The sequence below is a fragment of the Epinephelus lanceolatus genome, chromosome 16 (assembly GCF_041903045.1).
Source record: "Epinephelus lanceolatus isolate andai-2023 chromosome 16, ASM4190304v1, whole genome shotgun sequence".
Taxonomy (NCBI): Eukaryota; Metazoa; Chordata; class Actinopteri; order Perciformes; family Serranidae; genus Epinephelus; species Epinephelus lanceolatus.
Window position 1 is genome coordinate 1,158,044 of NC_135749.1, and position 20,850 is coordinate 1,178,893.

The 20,850-nt window shown below is 39.2% G+C and overlaps 3 protein-coding genes across 4 annotated transcripts; 1 reads left to right on the forward strand and 2 right to left on the reverse strand.

The window, feature by feature from the left end:
• Positions 1-1,241: 1,241 nt before the first annotated feature.
• LOC117263675 (uncharacterized) lies at positions 1,242-5,491 on the reverse strand. Of its 2 annotated transcripts, XR_013493602.1 has the most exons (3): positions 4,534-5,491; positions 2,150-3,691; positions 1,242-2,106 (listed from the first exon to the last, which is right to left on the reverse strand). XR_013493602.1 is itself a non-coding variant. In XM_033637271.2 (2 exons), exons 1-2 carry the CDS (start codon positions 4,718-4,720, stop codon positions 2,394-2,396), a joined length of 1,485 nt encoding a protein of 494 aa, XP_033493162.2. In that variant the 5' UTR covers positions 4,721-5,491; the 3' UTR covers positions 2,120-2,393. The 2 variants fall into 2 exon arrangements, 1 of the variants encoding a protein (XP_033493162.2); XM_033637271.2 differs by lacking the exon at positions 1,242-2,106 and having other exon boundaries at positions 2,120-3,691.
• Positions 5,492-5,523: 32 nt separating this feature from the next.
• On the forward strand, positions 5,524-10,865 carry LOC117263676 (uncharacterized). Its single transcript, XM_033637273.2, has 2 exons — positions 5,524-5,991; positions 7,780-10,865. The coding sequence occupies exons 1-2, from the start codon at positions 5,799-5,801 to the stop codon at positions 8,841-8,843; spliced, it is 1,257 nt and encodes a 418-aa protein (XP_033493164.2). The 5' UTR covers positions 5,524-5,798; the 3' UTR covers positions 8,844-10,865.
• Positions 10,866-15,632: 4,767 nt separating this feature from the next.
• Positions 15,633-19,517, reverse strand: LOC117263674 (uncharacterized). The gene is made up of 2 exons (XM_033637269.2): positions 19,343-19,517; positions 15,633-17,444 (listed from the first exon to the last, which is right to left on the reverse strand). The coding sequence occupies exons 1-2, from the start codon at positions 19,404-19,406 to the stop codon at positions 15,871-15,873; spliced, it is 1,638 nt and encodes a 545-aa protein (XP_033493160.2). The 5' UTR covers positions 19,407-19,517; the 3' UTR covers positions 15,633-15,870.
• Positions 19,518-20,850: the final 1,333 nt, after the last annotated feature.

The window sequence follows — 20,850 nt, forward strand, 5'->3', positions numbered from 1 at the left end:
CAACTGGTTGACAAAATTCACACTGCTTTAAATAACAACGAATATGCTTTGGGAGTATTTCTTGATTTATCCAAAGCTTTTGACACGGTTAATCATGATATTTTACTTCAAAAATTGTTACATTATGGTTTTACTGGAATTACTTATACATGGTTTTACAATTATATTCATAATTGACAACAGTTTAACATTAATGGATCGACATCTGATAGGGCGACTATAACCTGTGGGGTCCCACAGGGGTCTATTTTAGGACCACTCCTATTCCTCATTTACATTAATGATCTGGCTGCAGCATTATCCTCCATGTTTCCTGTACTTTTTGCCGATGGTACCAATTTATTCGTCTCACATTCTAATTTTTCTGTACTGACGGCCAAAGCCAACACTGATTTAGAAAGAATTTCCAAATGGTTTCTATTAAACAAATTATCTTTAAATGTTAATAACTCTAATTTTATTGTATTCACTTCAAAAAACAAAAAATACTCTAGATCTAACTCTTGTCTTTCCATTGGAAACAACTCAATTACCCAGGTTTCATTCACAAGTTTCCTTGGAGTCATAATTGATGAAACTCTAAGCTGGAAGACTCATATTCAGTCTGTTTGCAATAAAATGTCTAGGTCTGTTGGTATCATTGGCAGAATTCAAGGTTTGGTTCATCATAAGTGTTTATTAATCCTATTATAATTTAATCCATCTGTACCTTATATATTGCAATGTTATTTGGGGAGCTACCTATCCCACTCACCTTCATAAGCTTTATATTTTACAAAAAACGTTCTGCAGAATTGCCACTTTCAGCAATAGGATAGAACACTCAGCCCCTCTCTTCAATCAGCTTAATATTTTATCAATTTTTAAAATAAATGTATATCAAACCTGTATATTAATTTACAAAATTTTGCATCCATCTGCTTCACTTTCCATTCCTTGTAAAGAATTTTTCCAGACTAACAGTGATGCTCATAAGTACAATACGAGACATGACAAATGTTTACATCTTCCAATGTTTCGTACTAGGCTTTGTCAATTCTCCATCAGATATAGAGGGGCTCAGCTTTGGAACAGTCGTATTCAAATTGCATCTCAGTCTACCTCACTCAAGAGTTTCAAATATAGGCTACGGTCCTGTCTGATGAACCAAACTTCACTTGAGTATCTCGAACATTTCTCACTATTTTAACAAACCAAACAATAAATAGATTAATGGAGACAATAATCACAGTCACAGGAGATATTTTAAAACTTTTAATACTTTAATTCTACCATTATATTTTCCTGATTTACACTTTTACTGAAGGAACATTTTCAGTGTAGAGTATTCTGAGTAACAACAGTGACGCAGAGTTACGCCACCTCTACTGTCACATCTGTTATTGTAAATAAGAGTTTCAGACAGCCTGAAAACAAAATGACAGCCACACAACAGCCACAGTCAGTCATTTAATGTGTTAAACTCAATTTTTTAATGGTTATAGTGTCCGTAAGGTCACCAGACTATCACAGGACTGACGCATAGAGACAGAACCATTCACACTCACATTCACACCTACGGACAATTTAGAGTCACCAATTAACCTGCATGTCTTTGGACTGTGGGAGGAAGCTGGAGCACCTGGAGGAAACCCACGCTGACACAGGGAGAACATGTCAGAGCACCTGGAGGAAACCCACGCTGACACAGGGAGAACATGTCGGAGCACCTGGAGGAAACCCACGCTGACACAGGGAGAACATGTAGGAGCACCTGGAGGAAACCTACGCTGACACAGGGAGAACATGTCGGAGCACCTGGAGGAAACCCACGCTGACACAGGGAGAACATGTCGGAGCACCTGGAGGAAACCCACACTGACACAGGGAGAACATGTCAGAGCACCTGGAGGAAACCCACGCTGACACAGGGAGAACATGTCAGAGCACCTGGAGGAAACCCACGCTGACACAGGGAGAACATGTCAGAGCACCTGGAGGAAACCCACGCTGACACAGGGAGAACATGTCAGAGCACCTGGAGGAAACCCACGCTGACACAGGGAGAACATGTCAGAACACCTGGAGGAAAAACCACGCTGACACGGGGAGAACATGTCAGAGCACCTGGAGGAACCCACGCTGACACAGGGAGAACATGTAGGAGCACCTGGAGGAAACCCACACTGACACAGGGAGAACATGTCAGAGCACCTGGAGGAAACCCAAGCACAAATTGGCCTTAATGTGTTGAAGCAGATGGTCCATATGACTTCATCACCACCGGGAATGTGTCTCTCAGGATCATGTCCCATCTCTTAAAGGGATTCAGGACTGTTAAAACCTCATGAAGACTGATTGGTTTTCCTGGTGCAGTGAGGACTCACCAAGTCGGCCTACTACTGAACATTTAGTCACAAACATTCCAGCTGTTGTTTCTCCGATGTGTGGACTCTCATGTGCCTCTGTAACTGCGTCCTCCACGAAAACCACTTGTTACAGACTGAGCAGCTGAATGGTTTCTCTCCTGTGTGCGCTCTCACGTGTTCCCGCAGGTGTGTCTTGTGGCCGAATGTTTTACTGCACTCGGCACAGCTAAACAGTTTCTTGCCATTATTTAATCCGACATCACACAAGGGAAATTTGGTCGTCAGTTCGGAAGAGTCTCTGGTCTTGTCATCAGTATCTGGTTGTAAATCTGGATTCGAGTTCCTGGCTGGTTCTGGTCCTCCACAGTCCTCTCCATCAGCTTCTGTTCCCATCTGTTGTCTCTGTTGAGTTAAGCTGCTGGCTGGAGGCTCCGCCCCTCTGTTCTCCTCAGTTTGGAAAACCTGTGACGACTGACGCCCGACACACTGATGGTTCCTGAGCTGGTAAAGCCAGGTGAATCTTTGGTCACAAATGCTGCAGGCGAAAAGTTTCTCCCCCGTGTGACGTGTCATGTGTTGTCTCAAATGAACCTTCTGGATGAATCCTTTACTGCAAACGGAGCAGCTGAATGGTTTCTCTCCCGTGTGAGTTATCGTGTGTCTCTTCAGGTCTCCTCGGCGCAAAAATCTTTTCTCACAAACGGAGCAGCTGAACGGTTTCTCGCCTTTGTGGCTCCTCATGTGTCGCTTCAAACATCCGCTTTGTCCAAAAGACATTTTGCACATTGGACAGCTGAATGGTTTCTCTCCTGTGTGAGATCTCATGTGTCGCTTCAGGTAGCCGCTTTTACCGAATGTTCTCCCGCATTCAGAGCAGCTGAACGGCTTCTCATCAGCACTACGTCTTGAATAGCTGGCAGGTAGGTCATCGTTTTTCACAGAGTTTAAACCTGACTGAAGTTCTCCGGTCTCCGTCCAATCGTCACTGTCGTCAGTCTCAACTTCAGAAGAGTCTCCAGTCTTGTCATCGGGATCTGGATCAGAGTCTCCGGGCAATGGTCGCACTCCTCCTCCGGGCACTGCTCCTGGTCCTCCACAGTGGTGTCCCTCAGACTGAGGTCCCTCTTCATCATCTTCACTCTTCACAGGGACAGGAGTGAATGTGAACTTGGTGATATCAGCCTCCTCCAGCCCTTGAAGCTGCTCTCCCTCCTGACTGCTCCACAGTTCCTCCTCTTCCTCTTTAATGTGTGGGGGCTCTGGGTCCTCCTGGTCCACACTGGAGCTCCACTCCTGCTGCTCAGGGGGAACCTCTTCTTTACTTTCGGAAACTTTGCGGACATCTGAAGGTGAGAGTGAAACAGGCATGCAGTGATATTCTTAGCACATCATCTGATTTGCACCGAGTTCTGAACGTCACTGAGGTTTTATCCACACTATTATGTTTTTGTTTTAAAAATGTAAAACAATTGCTGCGTTTATGTGCAGTGTCCACAATGCTTCGGTGTTGTGGTTCCCCCTAAAATGGTGACCTCTGACAACACTGCTGGACCTGTTTTAATGTGAAAAATCTGGGGTCGTGTTTCAGTGTGGACGAGTGGAAACGAACACTTTTGATAATAATGACGCAGATAGCTACATTTAGGGTCTATCAGTCAAAATGTTACGGCCAGGTCTACATACCTTTTGTGATTTCGTCCTTCTTTTGAGGGTACTTCTTTCCCATCGCCATGGCTATATCCAGCAATGGACAGAGATCCCATTACCGCTCTGACATGTTGCCATATTTTGTTTTTGCTCGTGTGTACAGAGTGTTTTTTTTTTTTTTAAGATTAAAGATTTAAAGATTTTAAAATGAATTTGTTGTAGGACGAAAATGTGTTGGTGTGAATGAAAGCGTGTTAGTGTGGATGAAAACAATGGAAAATACATTAGTGTGAATGTAAGCGTCATCTTTTATTTATTTCTTAAATTTCATTTTACTTTATCAACTGAATATGGTCGCGTCTTGGGCTTTTATTTTGAAGGCCCCTAATACTGAACATCCGTAGTCCGTGTGAATATCGGTTTGTTTTGACGCAGCTGCAGGAAGCTAACTGTTAGCCTGTCTGGCTAGCTTGTTTCAATGCAACATAACGTCTTTGGAGTTACAATGAAGAAGAAGAAGAAAAAATCTTCAACAAACCTGCTCTGTTTATTTCCGGTCCCGCGCGGAGCTCCAGTAGTTTCCGTTGTCGCTCGTTCTCCTCTTTTGAGCGACAAAGTTGCTCCTCGTACTCTGCTATCGTTCTTTCAAACAGCCCAAATATCTCTTCAGCAGCCGCAGTTAGTCGCTGCTTCACCAACGCTCTCAGCATTTGGACTTTACACATCTTCCCCAGAGGACAGAGAACCGGGCTGAGGGGTGTCTCGCGCCTCTAGCAGCCGCTCTTCGAGCCCTGTCAGACGGCTACAGCTGCCCAGTCGCTCCGCCCCCTTCCCGGAGAGATAACATCCGGCTCCACCAGCGTACTGTCAGAATAAAACACACTGACCAGCACAACGTCAATAATCTACACATTTTCAAGCGTTTCCTGTTAAGTAACTTATTGATTAAGAATACATCCGGTTTATGTTTATTGATAAGCAGGGGTTCAGCCCAATACCGCCTGACAGAGAGTCGTTTGTTTTTTGTTCAGATTTTTAAGTCGATGAATCGGAAAACAAATCAAATATCCAACTTGTCAGTGACACACTGAGTTTAATCTCTTATGTGTCTGTATGAAACTGATGGATCAGATCAGTCCGATCAGCTGTCCAATCAATAACTGCTATCCAATCATGGGGTGTGTCAGTCGGTACAAGACTTCTGTGAAGGCTGCACTCGTGCATCCTCACTTCCCTCTCCTCTGAAAGCCTCCTCTCTCCTCTGAAAGCATCCTCCCTCCTCTGAAAGCCTCCTCCCTCCTCTGAAAGCATCCTCCCTCCTCTGAAAGCATCCTCCCTCCTCTGAAAGCCTCCTCCCTCCACTGAAAGCCTCCTCTCTCCTCTGAAAGCCTCCTTTCTCCTCGACTCCAACGAGTGCATTTAACGAATTGAGACGTCCTACCAGATGGCGAATCTAAATCGATTTCCGGGTCAATTGATGGATAGAGGACGGAGGAGTCGAGGGGTCAAGGAGGGATAAGGGGATGAACCCTGTGCGTTTAATTTTGAAGGGCCGGTGACCCAGAAGTGTTTTTCTCTCCCGCAGCGGATTGTTGTTTTTTGATCAAAATGGCGACTCGCTGGTTCAGCTCAGCTGGTGAAAGAGTCTGTTTGTAGCTAGTAAAAAGTATGATGAACTCCAGCAGATCCTCTGATTGTTTTTAACTCAGACGTAGGTCTATCTCCCGGTGGACTACAGAGCTACTGGAGTTAGCTTAGCATGCTAGCTGTTAGCGGAATTAGCATCACGGAGAGACTGTGAAGATGTGTAAAGTCCAAATGCTGAGAGCGTTGGTGAAGCAGCGACTAACTGCGGCTGCTGAAGAGATATTTGGGCTGTTTGAAAGAACGATAGCAGAGTACGAGGAGCAACTTTGTCGCTCAAAAGAGGAGAACGAGCGACAACGGAAACTACTGGACGCTGTTTACAACCCTCAGCTCAGGTTACACAGAGCAGGTTAGTGTCTTCTTCTTCTGTGGTTATAAACACAGAGCAGGTTAGTGTCTTCTTCTGTGGTTATAAACACAGAGCAGGTTAGTGTCTTCTTCTTCTGTGGTTATAAACACAGAGCAGGTTAGTGTCTTCTTCTGTGGTTATAAACACAGAGCAGGTTAGTGTCTTCTTCTTCTGTGGTTATAAACACAGAGCAGGTTAGTGTCTTCTTCTGTGGTTATAAACACAGAGCAGGTTAGTGTCTTCTTCTGTGGTTATAAACACAGAGCAGGTTAGTGTCTTCTTCTTCTGTGGTTATAAACACAGAGCAGGTTAGTGTCTTCTTCTTCTGTGGTTATAAACACAGAGCAGGTTAGTGTGTTCTAATTCTGTGGTTATAAACACAGAGCAGGTAAGTGTCTTCTTCTGTGGTTATAAACACAGAGCAGGTTAGTGTCTTCTTCTGTGGTTATAAACACAGAGCAGGTAGTGTCTTCTTCTGTGGTTATAAACACAGAGCAGGTTAGTGTCTTCTTCTGTGGTTATAAACACAGAGCAGGTTAGTGTCTTCTTCTTCTGTGGTTATAAACACACAGCAGGTTAGTGTCTTCTTCTGTGGTTATAAACACACAGCAGGTTAGTGTCTTCTTCTGTGGTTATAAACACACAGCAGGTTAGTGTCTTCTTCTGTGGTTATAAACACAGAGCAGGTCTGTTACCAAAACTACTTCTTCTTCACCTTCTTCTTCTCTGGTGGTTGTGTGATGCAGTGAGGCCCAGTCCACACGTATACGGGTATACTTTTGAGGTTTTGTGGTGGTGAGAAATGGTATTGATGTGTCTAAAAAACTTTTTGAAAAATATTAAACTAAAAATACCATAAAAATGTCAGGAGAAAATTATATTTTTGAAGAAATGTGCAAAAAATATCAAAATTGTCAGAAGAATTTTTTTTGAATGTTTGAACAATGTCAAATATTGATAACATTTCAAAAGAATATCATTAAAATGTCCATTTTAATAAAATGTCAAATTGAAAAAACACGAATAAATGTTGATAAAATGTCTGAAAAAAATGTTGATAAAATTTCCCAAAAAATATTGACACAAACTTTGAAAAACTGCTGATGAATTTTTTTTTTAAAAAAAGGTTGATAAGAATTAAGAATATGTTTGAAAAAAGTTTGATAAAATGTCCAAAGAAATATTACACAAATGTTTGAAATAATGATAAATAAATGTCTAGAACTGGTGATAAAGCGTCAGAAACATTTTGTTGAAATGTCTGAAAAATATTGTGAAAATTTCAGAAAAAAATATTATAAAAATGTTAATGAAATGGCCTGTAAAACAAAATGAAATACCCCAAAAAGGTGATGAAAGGTCTGAAAAATAATGTTACATTGTCCGATAAAATGATGAAAAAATGTAGGAGAAAAATTGATAAAATATCTCAGAAATAATATTAAATTGTCCCATAAAATGATAAAATTTGTCCAAAAATGTCAAAGAAAATGTTGATAAATGTCTGAACAACATAATTGAAATTTGCAAAAAAAATGTTAATCAAATGTCTTAAAAATTTCATTAAAAGTCCCAAAAAATTGTGATAAAAGGTCTGAAAAATAATAATACATTGTCTGAGCAAATGTTTAACAAATGTTTGGGAAAATGGTGATAAAATAATCAAAAATATTAAAATAATGCCTGAAATATGATAATAACATGTCTGAAACAAAGCTGATAGAATGTCAGAAAATGCTTGCATGAAATTTGTCTCAGTGTGTCTTTCCTGTTTCCTGTTTGGTGCAGAGGTCCAGCAGCAGCTGTTGGTGGTTAAAGAAGAGGTTCCCCCTGAGCAGCAGGAGTGGAGCTCCAGTGTGGACCAGGAGGACCCAGAGCCCCCACACATTAAAGAGGAAGAGGAGGAACTCTGGAGCAGTCAGGAGGGAGAGCAGCTTCAAGGGCTGGAGGAGGCTGATATCACCAAGTTCACATTCACTCCTGTCCCTGTGAAGAGTGAAGATGATGAAGAGAAACCTCAGTCTGAGGGACACCACTGTGGAGGACCACCACCAGGACCAGCGCCTGGTGGAGGAGTACAACCAGTGCCTGGAGGCTCTGATCCAGATCCACATTTACAACCAGATACTGATGACAGCGTTGACAGTGACTTTTGGACAGAGACCAGAGAGCGTCCGTCTGGTTTTATGGGATGTGATTCTGGCAACAAAGCGTTGATCTGTCCTGAATATGTTGAGTGGACGGAGACAAGAAACTCTCTGAAACATGATGAAGTCCCTGTCAGTGATTTTCAATGCAGTGCTGGTGAGAAACCGTTTAGCTGCTCTGAGTGCGGGAAAAGATTTGGGTTCAAGGGAAATCTGAAGCGACACATGATAACTCATACGGGAGAGAAACCGTTCAGCTGCTCCGTTTGCAGTCAAAGATTTCTGCAGAAGGCACATCTGAAGCGACACATGATCACGCACACGGGAGAGAAACCCTTCAGCTGCTCAGTGTGCGAGAAAGCTTTCACACAAAGCGGGAGTTTACAGACACACATGAGGATCCACACGGGAGAGAAACCGTTCAGCTGCTCAGTGTGCGGAAAACCTTTCCGGGAAAGTGGAAATATGAAGGCGCACATGAGAGCATGTCAGAAAAGATTCAACCGCAGTGTTTTTGACCAAAGATTCACGTGGCTTTTTCACCTCAGAAACCATCAGTGTGACAGTCGTCATTTGTCACAGCTTCATCAGACTGAGGAGAACAATGGGGTGGAGCCTCCAGACAGCAGTGCAATTCAACAGACTGAAGCAACATCTTATATAAGCAACAATGTTGACTTTGCAAAAACTATATGTCATTTATAGCTATTTTACAACTTATTGATAACATTACATCAGCTACTTCCTGTTGTCAGTGAGTGAGGCTATTTCTGTAGGTTAATTTTGGCATGTAGAAGCGATGAGGCTGGGACTCTCATGAAGCATGAGAAATTTTAGGCAGTTTGGACAGTGTATGCTCAAGTTACAACAACTTCCTGTTTAATGGTGAAATGTGTAAAAGGGTTAAAGTATGACCCCTGGAAATGTACAAGAATTGTACAGGAAATTCAAAATGGTGGACCAATGTTGGTCAACTAAAACATTTTGAATTTCCACAATGAACATGTTTTCAATTTTTGTTGACTTAAACTGTTTGAATTTTCATCAACTAAATGGGTTCAAATTTTTGTCTACTACCATGTTTTGAATTTTCGGGGATTTAAACGGTTAGAATTTTTGTCTTCTATGTTTCAAACTTTCATCACCTAAAATGTTTTGAATTTTTGTCAAATAACATTATTTGAATTTTTGTCAACAATTTTTCTTGACTAAAACAGGACGCCGGCTTACAGAAATGAACAACCATGTTTATTTCTGTAAAAGTCAGACACTGCTGCAGAACACTAATTATATGTCATGTTGCTGGAAATCAGTTGTCAACCCCATTATGTAAATTTCATGTAAATCAAAAGATATTGTCTGACAACATTTGATTCCTGTTGCCAGTAGGTGGCACAATGACTATGGCACCGATTTTTTTTTTCTTTTTTTTTTTTTTTTTATGCCCTCAGGCCTTGAGCCTTATGAAACGAGTGAAATTTGGGGCAGATTGGACCATGTATACTGGAGTTACAAACCACTTCCTGTTTAGCGACCTTGATTCAAATTTCTGATACATGAATTAGCCTCACTGGATTAGTTTAAAGATTAAAAAAAACACACAGACAACATAATGATTAAAAGTTGACAAAAATGTCAAATTCTTGTCGACTAAAATGTTATGAATTTTTGTCAAGTAAAACATTTAGAATTTTTGTCAAATAAAATGTTTTGAATTTTCATCAATCAAAAGCATGTTGAATGTTTGTTGCCAAAACATTTCAAATTTTCATTGACTAAAACAATCTGCATTTTTGTGGGCTAAATATACGAAGGATAAAAATGACAAAAATGTGACTGAAACTAATAAATATTTTTGTCTCGACTGAGACTAAATTTAAAATAGCTGTCAAAATTAACACTGGTGAACGGAGGGTCAAAAAAAGAATAGAGCCACATCTTAGCCATCCCCCTCTTCTAATGGGTAAAGAACTGTCCCTAATTAAATAAGAGTGTATGGCATTAAAAAACATGAAATAACAAACAGTGATAATTTATTAATTTTAAAAGTATAATAAAATACCTTTATTCACAAACACAGACTGTTATTACTCGGCTCAGATTGCTGCGGCTGGATGATGAGAACATATGTGACACCAGAAAAAATTAAAGAAATATAATAACGCTCTCCCAGACCTGTGTATTAGGTGTGGACCAGAGAAAAGGACCTTTTTTCACTGTGGGCCAGGAGATTAAACAAGCTCTGGAGAATATATTGGGCGTACAATTAACACTGGACCCAAAGTTTTTTTATTCTAGGTTTACATCCAGACAAACATCTTACATCCAAGAAAATCCCTTTTATCTGTTAATAAACAGTATACTGTATGATGTTTTTGGGGGGGCGGGGCTTAGCTGGAGGGAAAACAATTCTCCACAGACGTTAGCTAGCGCTAGCTAGCAAGTTCTGTTGGGTTGTTTTAGACAATAGAGGAAGATGATGCAGGTGTTGTGTTCAGAGATACTCATTTGGTTGGTCATACTTTTATTGGTTTATTTTATTTTATTACATATAATTTATAACTTTTATGATTGTTGTTATTTGCATTTTGTTATCTTCAAAATGTCCAACATGTGAAGGAAGACTTCATTTTGTTGTTGGACAATAATCTGTTTTTGATATTCTTCTGTTGAGAACACAGTGTCTTCCAAGTTCTTATAATGTATTTGAGTATAAATAAAGATATTTCTGGGAAAAAAATACCTTCATTATCATATTTTATACACATTTTACAATTAATTTTCATTGACTAAAATGTTTTGAATTTCCGTTGACTCAAATATTTTGAATTTTTGTCAACTAAAACTTTTTGAATTTTCAGCAGATAAAAAGTTTTGAATTTTCTTCAACCAACACTTTATGAATTTTCAATGACTAAAGCATTTTGAATTTTCTTGACTATAACTTTGAATTTTCATTGGCTGAAATGGTTCAAATTTTTGTGGACTAAAATGTTTTGAATTTTCTTCAACCAAAACGTAATGACTTTTCATTGACTAAAACGCTTGGAATTTTTGTCAACTGAAACAATTAGAATTTTCATCTAAAATGTTTTGAATTTGTGTTGACTAAAACATTTTGAATATTCGACTAAAACGTTTTGAATTTTTGTTGACTAGATATTTTTAATTGTCATTGACTAGAAAGTTTGAATTTTTGCCTCCTAAAATGTTTTGAATTTTCATTGTCTATAACGTTTCAAATTTTCGTTGACTAAGACGTTTCGAATTTTCGTTGTCTAAAATATTTTGAATTTTTGACTAAAACCCACATGTTTGTTGATTAAAAATCTTTTAATTTTTAGCAGCGAAAACTCTTGGAATTTTTGTCAACTGCAACCATTAGAATTTTCATCGACTAAAATGTTTCGAATTTGTGTTGACTAAATAATTACGAATATTGATCGACTGAAACATTTTGAATTTTTGTCAACCAGATGTTTTTAATTGACATTGACTAGAAAGTTTGAATTTTTTTCTCTCCTAAAATGCTCTGAATTTTTGCCTCCTAAAATGTTTTGAATTTTCATTGTCTAAAGTGTTTCGAATTTCCGTCGACTAAAATATTTTGAATTTTCGTTGACTAAGACGTTTCGAATTGTTGTTGTCTAAAATGTTTTGAATTTTTGACTAAAACTTCTCACATTTTTGTTGACTAAAAATTTTTGAATTTTCATCGGCAAAAGATTTGAATTCTTGTTGACTAAAATGTTTTGAATTTCCATCGACTGAAATGTTTAGAATTTTTGATAAAAACTTCTCAAATTTTGTTGACTAAATATTTTTGAATTTTCATTGACATTACAAAAAATCCATTCCCCTACTTCCTGCATGTTTTTCTGAATATGCCTGTAATCTTTTATTACTTTTATTTTGAAGGTTAGCAGCTCCACTGCCTGGGAGGCTTTTATTCTTCACTGTGGCTCACAGTGAGTCAGACAGTGTGCAGCAGATGGAGCGACTGTCTGATGTTTCTGAGGAGGAAACGCTGGTGTTAAGATGTGTAAAGTCCGAATGCTGAGAGCGTTGGTGAAGCAGCGACTAACTGCAGCTGCTGAAGAGATATTTGGGCTGTTTCAAAGAACGATAGAGTACGAGGAGCAACTTTGTCTCTCAAAAGAGGAGAACGAGCGTTCTCTCGATTATACATCTTTTTATCAACTTTTTTACAGACATGTTTGGACATTGGCACTTTGGTTTTTGATGAAAGTGTGAGGTCTCAACCGGACTGACTTTTACATCTCGAGCACCGCACCTGAATCCTTGTGCAAATCTTTGCTTACAAACTGAGCAACTGAACAGTTTTGCTCCTGTATGAATTTTCACGTGTAACTGGAAATCCGTTGGAAAATCAAGACATTGTAGAATGCATTTGGGCCACCCAATAAAACCAATGAATTTTGGTAGTTGTAACAAACCCCTATTGTAGGGTAAATACAGAGGCTAAAGTCTGAGCTGTGACTTCCTGTTACAGCTTCCTGGTTCTGCAAAACGGTGGACGAGGTGTTTGTAGTACAGATGTTGAGACGCCTCAGACAGACATGAACTCTGATCATTACAGTGTTCTGTAAGTTCAATTCAATTCAATTCAATTTTATTTCTAAAGCCCAATATCACAAATCACAATTTGCCTCACAGGGCTTTACAGCATACGACATCCCTCTGTCCTTAAGACCCTCACAGCTGATCAGGAAAAACTCCCCAAAAAACCCTTTAACGGGGAAAAAAAACGGTAGAAACCTCAGGAAGAGCAACTGAGGAGGGATCCCTCCTCCAGGACGGACAGACGTGCAATAGATGTCGTACAGAACAGATCAACATAATAAATTAACAGTAATCCGTATGACACAATGAGACAGAGAGAGAGAGACAGAGAGAGAGAGATGCAGGTAATAACAGTAGCTTACAACAACATTATTGAAAGTAATAATATTATAGTTATAGTTCTGGCTATTGTGGTACAATATGTTGAAAGTATATATTAATATCTGGCAGTATACATGTATGACAATAATCATATGTGTATAATAACAGTAGAAGTATGACTAATGACTAATGATGGCAGCAGCAGCAGGAGGCATCTGGCAGGACCACGGCAGCAGCACAACCACACACGTCATGCTGTCCAGGCACCGCTGTGATATGAGTTAATCTGAGAGACAGTGGAGCACAAAGGCTCCGGAGAAGAAGCCGAGTTAGTGACTTCCAGAATGGCCGAGTTAGCAAGATGCAGTAATAGGATGAGAGTGAGAGAGAGAGAGAGAGAGAGAGAGAGAGAGAGAGAGAGAAGGTGCCCGGTGTATTATAGGGGGGTCCCCCGGCAGACTAGGCCTAAGTCAGCCTAACTAGGGGCTGGTACAGGGCAAGCCTGAGCCAGCCCTAACTATAAGCTTTATCAAAGAGGAAAGTCTTAAGTCTAGTCTTAAATGTGGAGACGGTGTCTGCCTCCCGGACCGTAACAGGAAGATGATTCCACAGGAGAGGAGCCTGATAGCTGAAGGCTCTGGCTCCTGATCTACTTTTGGAGACTTTAGGGACCACGAGTAACCCTGCGTTCTCAGAGCGCAGTGTTCTGGTGGGATAATATGGCACTATGAGCTCTCTAAGATATGACGGAGCTTGACCATTTAGAGCTTTATAAGTTAACAGTAGGATTTTAAATTCAATTCTGGATTTTACAGGGAGCCAGTGCAGAGAAGCTAAAACAGGAGAAATATGATCTTGTTTCTTAGTTCCTGTTAGTACACGAGCTGCTGCATTCTGAATTAGCTGGAGAGTTTTTAAGGACTTACTAGAGCTACCTGATAATAGAGAGTTACAGTAATCCAGCCTTGAGGTAACAAAAGCGTGGACCAATTTTTCTGCATCTTTTCGGGTCAGGATAGGCCTAATTTTCACAATATTACGCAGATGAAAAAATGCAGTCCGTGAGGTTTGTTTTAAATGAGAATTAAAAGACAAATCTTGATCAAATATTACTCCGAGGTTTCTTATGGTAGTGCTAGAGGCCAGAGCAATGCCATCTAGAGAAACTACGTCATCAGATAAAGAGTCTCTGAGTTGTTTGTTTGTACATAAGTACTGTATGTACTGAGCCTCGGGGTCTTCTGGTCCCGGCAGACATGTAGAAACTCTTTGATGACGTCCTATAAGACTGAAGAAACAAGTCGTGGCGTGTGTGTGGGTGTTGTGCTGATAGGGGGCGGGGTTAACAGGTGTATATGTCACACGTCTCAGTCAAAGTGTCTCAGATCGCAGACTTCCGTTAGTACACTTCAGTGCAGTACACGATGTACACCACGTACTTCTTGCTTGGTGCACTTATTTCAACAGGGTAGTGCTGTCTCAAATTGCTCGCTGTTGTTTTGCACTTTCCGGAAGTGATGATGGCTTTGTGTTTTTTTTTTAACTGTCCCTTCTTCATCTTCTATTTCAATAGCAAACAAATACTCGACATTTGACTGCTGTCTCCGCCCACACATAAACTAAACTTATGCCACATCAGCGCTCATTAAAATATGCTGCTGTAGCTAGGAGCAAGTCAGCTAGCCAGTGAATGCTAAAGTTAGCAAGCAAGCTAATGTAAACACTTATCTTATAAATATTTATTCGGGCATTTAATAATATTGCTGCTACAAACCGCCGATTCTGGAGAACCGCTCATACACAGCACCACACACCACCCAGACTCTGAGGGCCCATGACTGACAGGGGTCCTAAAAACATGAGAGTATTAAGATTGTTTTAGTCTTTTTAGAAAAAACAGAGACACAGAAACTGTTACAGATTTATTTAAAGAATAAAATAACATATTTGCAGTTCCAGTAAAAATTCAGGCACATGAAATAAAACATGATGTCACTTAAATTTATTTATTGGAGCTCAACTTTATTTTACATGAAAAAATACAAAATAACTGTTGATAATTAACTAAACATCCAAAAGTGTCACATGACTGTGACATAATCACAACCAATGAGTTTCAGTCCATAAAAACAATCAGAGCTCCTCCTCCTTTTATTTTATCATCAGCGCTTTAAAGGAGAACTTCGGCTTTTTTCAACCTGGACCCTGTGTTACCCCGTCAAGCTCGATCAAAGAGACTGATGTCAACAACAAGGTTTGAAACTGGTCCAGTATTGAGTGAGCTGGAAGCAACAGTCTGTAATGGAAGCACACAGGCAATTAAACATTGTCACTGCAAACATTGTTGTCAGAAACCTGTTTTTTTGCAACAAAAAGACAAAAAAAAAAAAAATTTAAAAGAAAATTGGTCATTAACTTTTCACTCTTTTTTTTTTTTTACTAATTTCCTTGTTTTTCACCTGTTTAATTTTGATTTTAACTTATTTTTATTTTAGTTTTTTGTATTAATTTTCTGTTTGTTTTTTTAAATTTTGGGGGGGTAATTTATTTGTTTAACTTTTTTTCCTTTTGAATTTTCTCTTTTTACAATTTTTCTTTGCAGTTTTTGAGTTATTTCCTTGTTCGTTTGTTTTTGACCTTTTTCTTCTTTTCTTTTTTAAACCAATATTCTTGTTTTTAATTTCCTCCGGTCACTATTTTTTTTTTCGTTACAATTTTTGGGGTCATTTCCATGTTATTTTGTTTTTAACTTATTTTTATTTTTTAAATAATCTTGGGATTTTTTTTTACTGATTTTTGTAATTTGATGGATCAGCGACAGATGACCTCAAACACATGGATGGTTCCTGACGAGTGACTTCTTGTTGAACCCTCGGCCGCAGACGCTGCATTTATACAGTTTCTCTCCTGTGTGAATGGTCATGTGCTCCGTCAGGTGCACGTTCTGTTTGAAACTCTTGCCACAGACAGAGCAGCCAAATGGTTTCTCTCCTGTGTGGATCCTCATGTGTGTCTTCAGGTTGCCCTTCAGGCTGAACGTCTTCCCGCACTCGCTGCAGCCGAATGACTTCTCGGCGGGCGCCTTCTTCTCTCTCTGACGGAGCTGCGGGGACTCGCCGACGCACCTGTGAGTTTTCAGCTGCGTGTACCAGGTGAATTTTTTGTCACAGGCACCGCAGCGGAAGCGTTTCTCCTCTGTGTGCACCGACATGTGCAGCGTCATGCGTCTCTTGTGCGCGAAGCGTTTGTCGCAGAAGGGGCAGCTGAAGGGTTTCTCTCCAGTGTGAATCCTGATGTGAAGCTGCAGAGTTCCTTTCTGGCTGAAACTTTTGGCGCAGAACGAGCAACGGAACGGTTTCTCACCTGTGTGTATCCTCATGTGTGCCAAAATGTTCCCACTGCAGCTGAAACGTTTTTGACAGACCGAGCAGCTGAAGGGTTTCTCTCCTGTGTGAGTCCTCATGTGGCTCATCAGATGGTCCCTGCGGCAGAACGTTCTCCCGCACTCCGAGCAACTGAACGACTCTTTGTCAGCATGATGGCTCTCCTCGCTCATGGTGACATCATCACACTGAGGCTCGGCGCTGACGTCGCCCTCGGCTTCTGAAGGTCGATTGTTGTGATCGGATGTCATGTGAACGTTCCTGCTGATGATGTCACTGGTGCTAGACGATTTCTTTCCCGTGTGGATCCTCATGTGTCGGCTAACGTCTCCACTGTATCTAAATGTCTTGTTACAGACGGAGCAGCTGAACGGTTTCTCTCCTGTGTGAAGTCTCATGTGACTGATCGAGTTTCCCTTCTGAGAAAATCTTTTCCCACAGAAAGAGCAGCTGAATGGTTTCTCTCCTGTGTGAATCCTCATGTGTGCGTTCAGGTGCGGCTTCCGGCCAAATCTCTGACCGCACTCGGAGCAGCTGAATGATCGTTCCACAGAGTCGCAGTTAATATCGCCGACGATGACATCATCAGATGTCAGAGTGGTGAAACCTGACTGAGGTTCTCTGTTCTCCTCCCAGTTCCCGTCACTGACTTCAGTCTCACACGAGTCCAGAGACTCGTCTTCACTGACCGGTCCTAAATATCTGTTCGGATCCGAATTTCTGTCTGGTCCTGGTCCTGGTCCTCCACAGTGGTCTCCATCAGCTTGTGACTGATGAAGCTGTGAGGACTGAGGTGTCTCTTCATCATCTTCACTCTTCACAGGGACAGGAGTGAATGGGAACTTGGTGATATCAGCCTCCTCCAGCCCTTGAAGCTGCTCTCCCTCCTGACTGCTCCACAGTTCCTCCTCTTCCTCTTTAATGTGTGGGGGCTCTGGGTCCTCCTGGTCCACACTGGAGCTCCACTCCTGCTGCTCCTCTTCGCCGACGATCACTTTCCGGACATCTGAAGGTAAAACTGAAACACAGACAAAAGGCTGTTAACCCTTTGAAATCTGAGCTTGATTTATTTCAAAAACAGGAAGAAGGCACCAAGCAACCAAAGAAGAAATGACCAAAAATTTGCAAAAAGAGAGGAAGCTTTAAACAAATTTTCTTTTTTTAAATATTATCTTTTTACTCTTATTTTTTTCTGGTTGTTGGGGTCATGTCCTTGTTTGTTTTGAACATTTTCTACTAATTGTCTTGTTTTAATTTTCACGTTTTTTTTTTTTTTTTTTTTACTATTTTTAAAATTAGTCAAAAAGAAAAAAGCTGAAAACAAACAAATAAGAAAATGACCTGAAAAAGTGCTTAAAAATTACAATTGTTCTCAACTATAATTCTAAATATGTATTTTCTTAAATAATTTTCTAAATCTAATCTAATCTAATCTTCTTATCTTTTGCTATTAGTGAGACACTTCTGACCAATTTGCTTGTTGCCTTCTTTCCAATACTTTTTGAAAACAAACAAAAAAAATCACACCAATTTTTAGGGCTTTTTTGTCTTTAATTGATTCAACAGTTGTTACCTCCAGGTTTCACAGAGTTATAGGAAACTTGTGTTAACACATCTTTACGTTACAGCCGCTCTGTGGAGTTTATGTGAGAACATTCCAACAGTGGAAAGTAGATTAACTCAAGTACTGAGCTTTATGACAAATTCTGAGGAACTCATACTTTAAACCTGAGTGAATCCATTATATGCCTCGTTATACTTGTACTGCTCGACTAACCTGGAAATCCAGATGCCCTTAACAAATTCGAATTTGCACTGCACTGGGATCTGGCCCCTACGAGCAGAGCCCGCTGAATCGCCAATCGGACCAATCAGATCAGTCTATCTGACAGAGGCGGGCTCTGGGCGGGCGTAACATGATGAAGACAGCGCTGCGCTGTGGGAGTCTAAAAGTAAACAGCCAAGATGGCAGCTGCTGAATTCAATTTAGCTTTGGAAGAAATGCTAAGCCAACTACACTTATCTTTTTCCTGAGAGAGGAACAGAAGACTGCACTAGAAGCCTTCGCTTCCAGGAAGGATGTTTTTGCCGTTTTGCCGACTGGATACGGCAAAAGCAGAATATATCAGTTAGCCCCACTGTTTGGCAAACAAATGGGGCTTAGTGTAATGAATACGTCACCTTGTTTTTTGCTCTGATTGGCCATCGTGCTATCCAGTTGTGTGCGGGGGCATTTAATATGTCTCAGTTAGCGCCGCCCCTTGGGTAGGAAGGGTGTATCGTTGAGGGTCAGACTCAAAATCTTTCTAGATTTGAGTCTGGATTTCCAGGCTATTGCTCTACAGCTCAAAGGGAAATAGTGTAGTATACGAGTCGTATCAGTAACCTCAGACGACAGAGAACATTTTTAATCTACATTAAACTGCAGATTATAACGTTATAAATATTCACCTCACTTATTTCAAAAAAATATTTAACAGTAAATGTTTACAGTGAAGGTCTGAGGAACGGTGGGGCGGTGTCCTCTGGTGATGGTGCAGGTGGAGGTTTGGTTCAGTTTAAAGCCTGATTTACACATTTTATTCCTAAAAAAGTGGCAATATATATTTTCAAAATTATGAATATTCCAGGAGTTATTTCCTGAACTGAATATTTAGTCTCTTAAAAAAAACCCAACAACAATACAAATGTAAAATACACAACTTCAGAGATTCTGATGGATTCATATCCAAATAAGAATTACACTAACTACTCTCAGTGTGACGTCACATTAACCGGAACCCAGTCCCAGCTTCTTTCAAACACATCAAACCAGTCTCAGTAAAGATAAAACACGTTAGCTTCGGAAGCTAGCTACGGCTAACAGGCTAACGTTAGCTTTAGTACCATTAGCAGAGTGGCAGAAAGGAAACAAACCTTCACTTCGCGGCTTCGTTTCCGGTTTAAAAGCCACCTCCAGCTGTTTCCGGTGTCGGTCCATCTCTGATTAACGAACTAAATCATCGGTGTTTCTGCCGTTATTTCATGCAACTAACGGTTCCTCTCTGCTCACTGCTCCCGGTGTTAAGGCCGGAAACACGTCGACGATCACTTCCGGGGTACGGATTTCAAAATAAAAGCCTCATTAATTTATAGTAATGTCTTCAATCAGGAGATTATTATTATTATTATTAGTATTATTATTATTATTATCACATATACTATATATTTATATATGAATTATATGCTGCGGTATATATTTGTAATATCTCTTTATATATATATTTTTTCACTATATCATAATCTACTACTGTACCATATTACATTTGATATTCTAAATTGTTTTATGATTACTACACGTCACGTTACACAATATCTTACATATCAAACTATAATAAACTGAACTGTGTAATAATATATTATGTTAATGTGTTATACTGTCTTTTAACATTAAATAGACTTATATATTATATTTCTGTGGTGATGTTATATTAATACAGACAACACAAAGTATCATTACTTAATCACATTATGTATTATATTACTGTATATCATATTATTGTGGTGGATTGTTTACTTTTTTGATTGGATGTGTCCCTTTTTTTTTTTTAAATAATCTTTATTTAAAACTCTTTTGGCAAACTTGGGTTCTATTTCATATTTTTAAGCATTATAAACACATTGGAATACTCAGACTTGTGATCTATCTTTAAATCATATACCTTTTTTATGATTATTTATCAGACATGTCTTTGATATTTATTTTGGGGTAAATTGTTATATTAAGCCCATTGTGAAAAAATAATATTTAGAATAAACTTTAAAATAGTCCTTAAATTAGCAGACTAATCAATAATGATTGATTGGAAACAATTGTGAGATTAATTGACAAAAAATAATTGAGATTGATCGATTAAAAAAATTGTTAGATTATTTGGTAAAAAAAAAAAAAAAACTGTTAGGTTAATAATAGTTAGATTAATTGATCTTTTTTTTTTTTTTTTTAGATTGACAAAAAATAATCGTTAGATTAATCAATAATCAGACACAGTATATAGTACTCACAAAACATTTGGTTATTTTTGGACATTTTAATAATTTTTTCCTGGACATTTCATTAACCCTTTACAGATTTTTTAAAAACATTTTTTGGACATTTTATTACCATTTTATCAGACAGTTTAGTGATATTTCTTGACAGTAACCTTTTTATTTCAGACATATTAATTATATTTTCTGACATTTTATAAAAAAAAAAAATTACTCTTTTTTTTGGATGTTTTATAACATTATATTTGGTTGACATTTTTCAGACATTTCAACAATATTTTTTGAACATTTATTAACATTCTTTTATTAAGTTTTTTTTTCCCCACATTTTAAAAATGTTAATGATGGATTAGAAATCTGGCAATGTCTTTTGCCGACACTAGAAATGTTTCCCG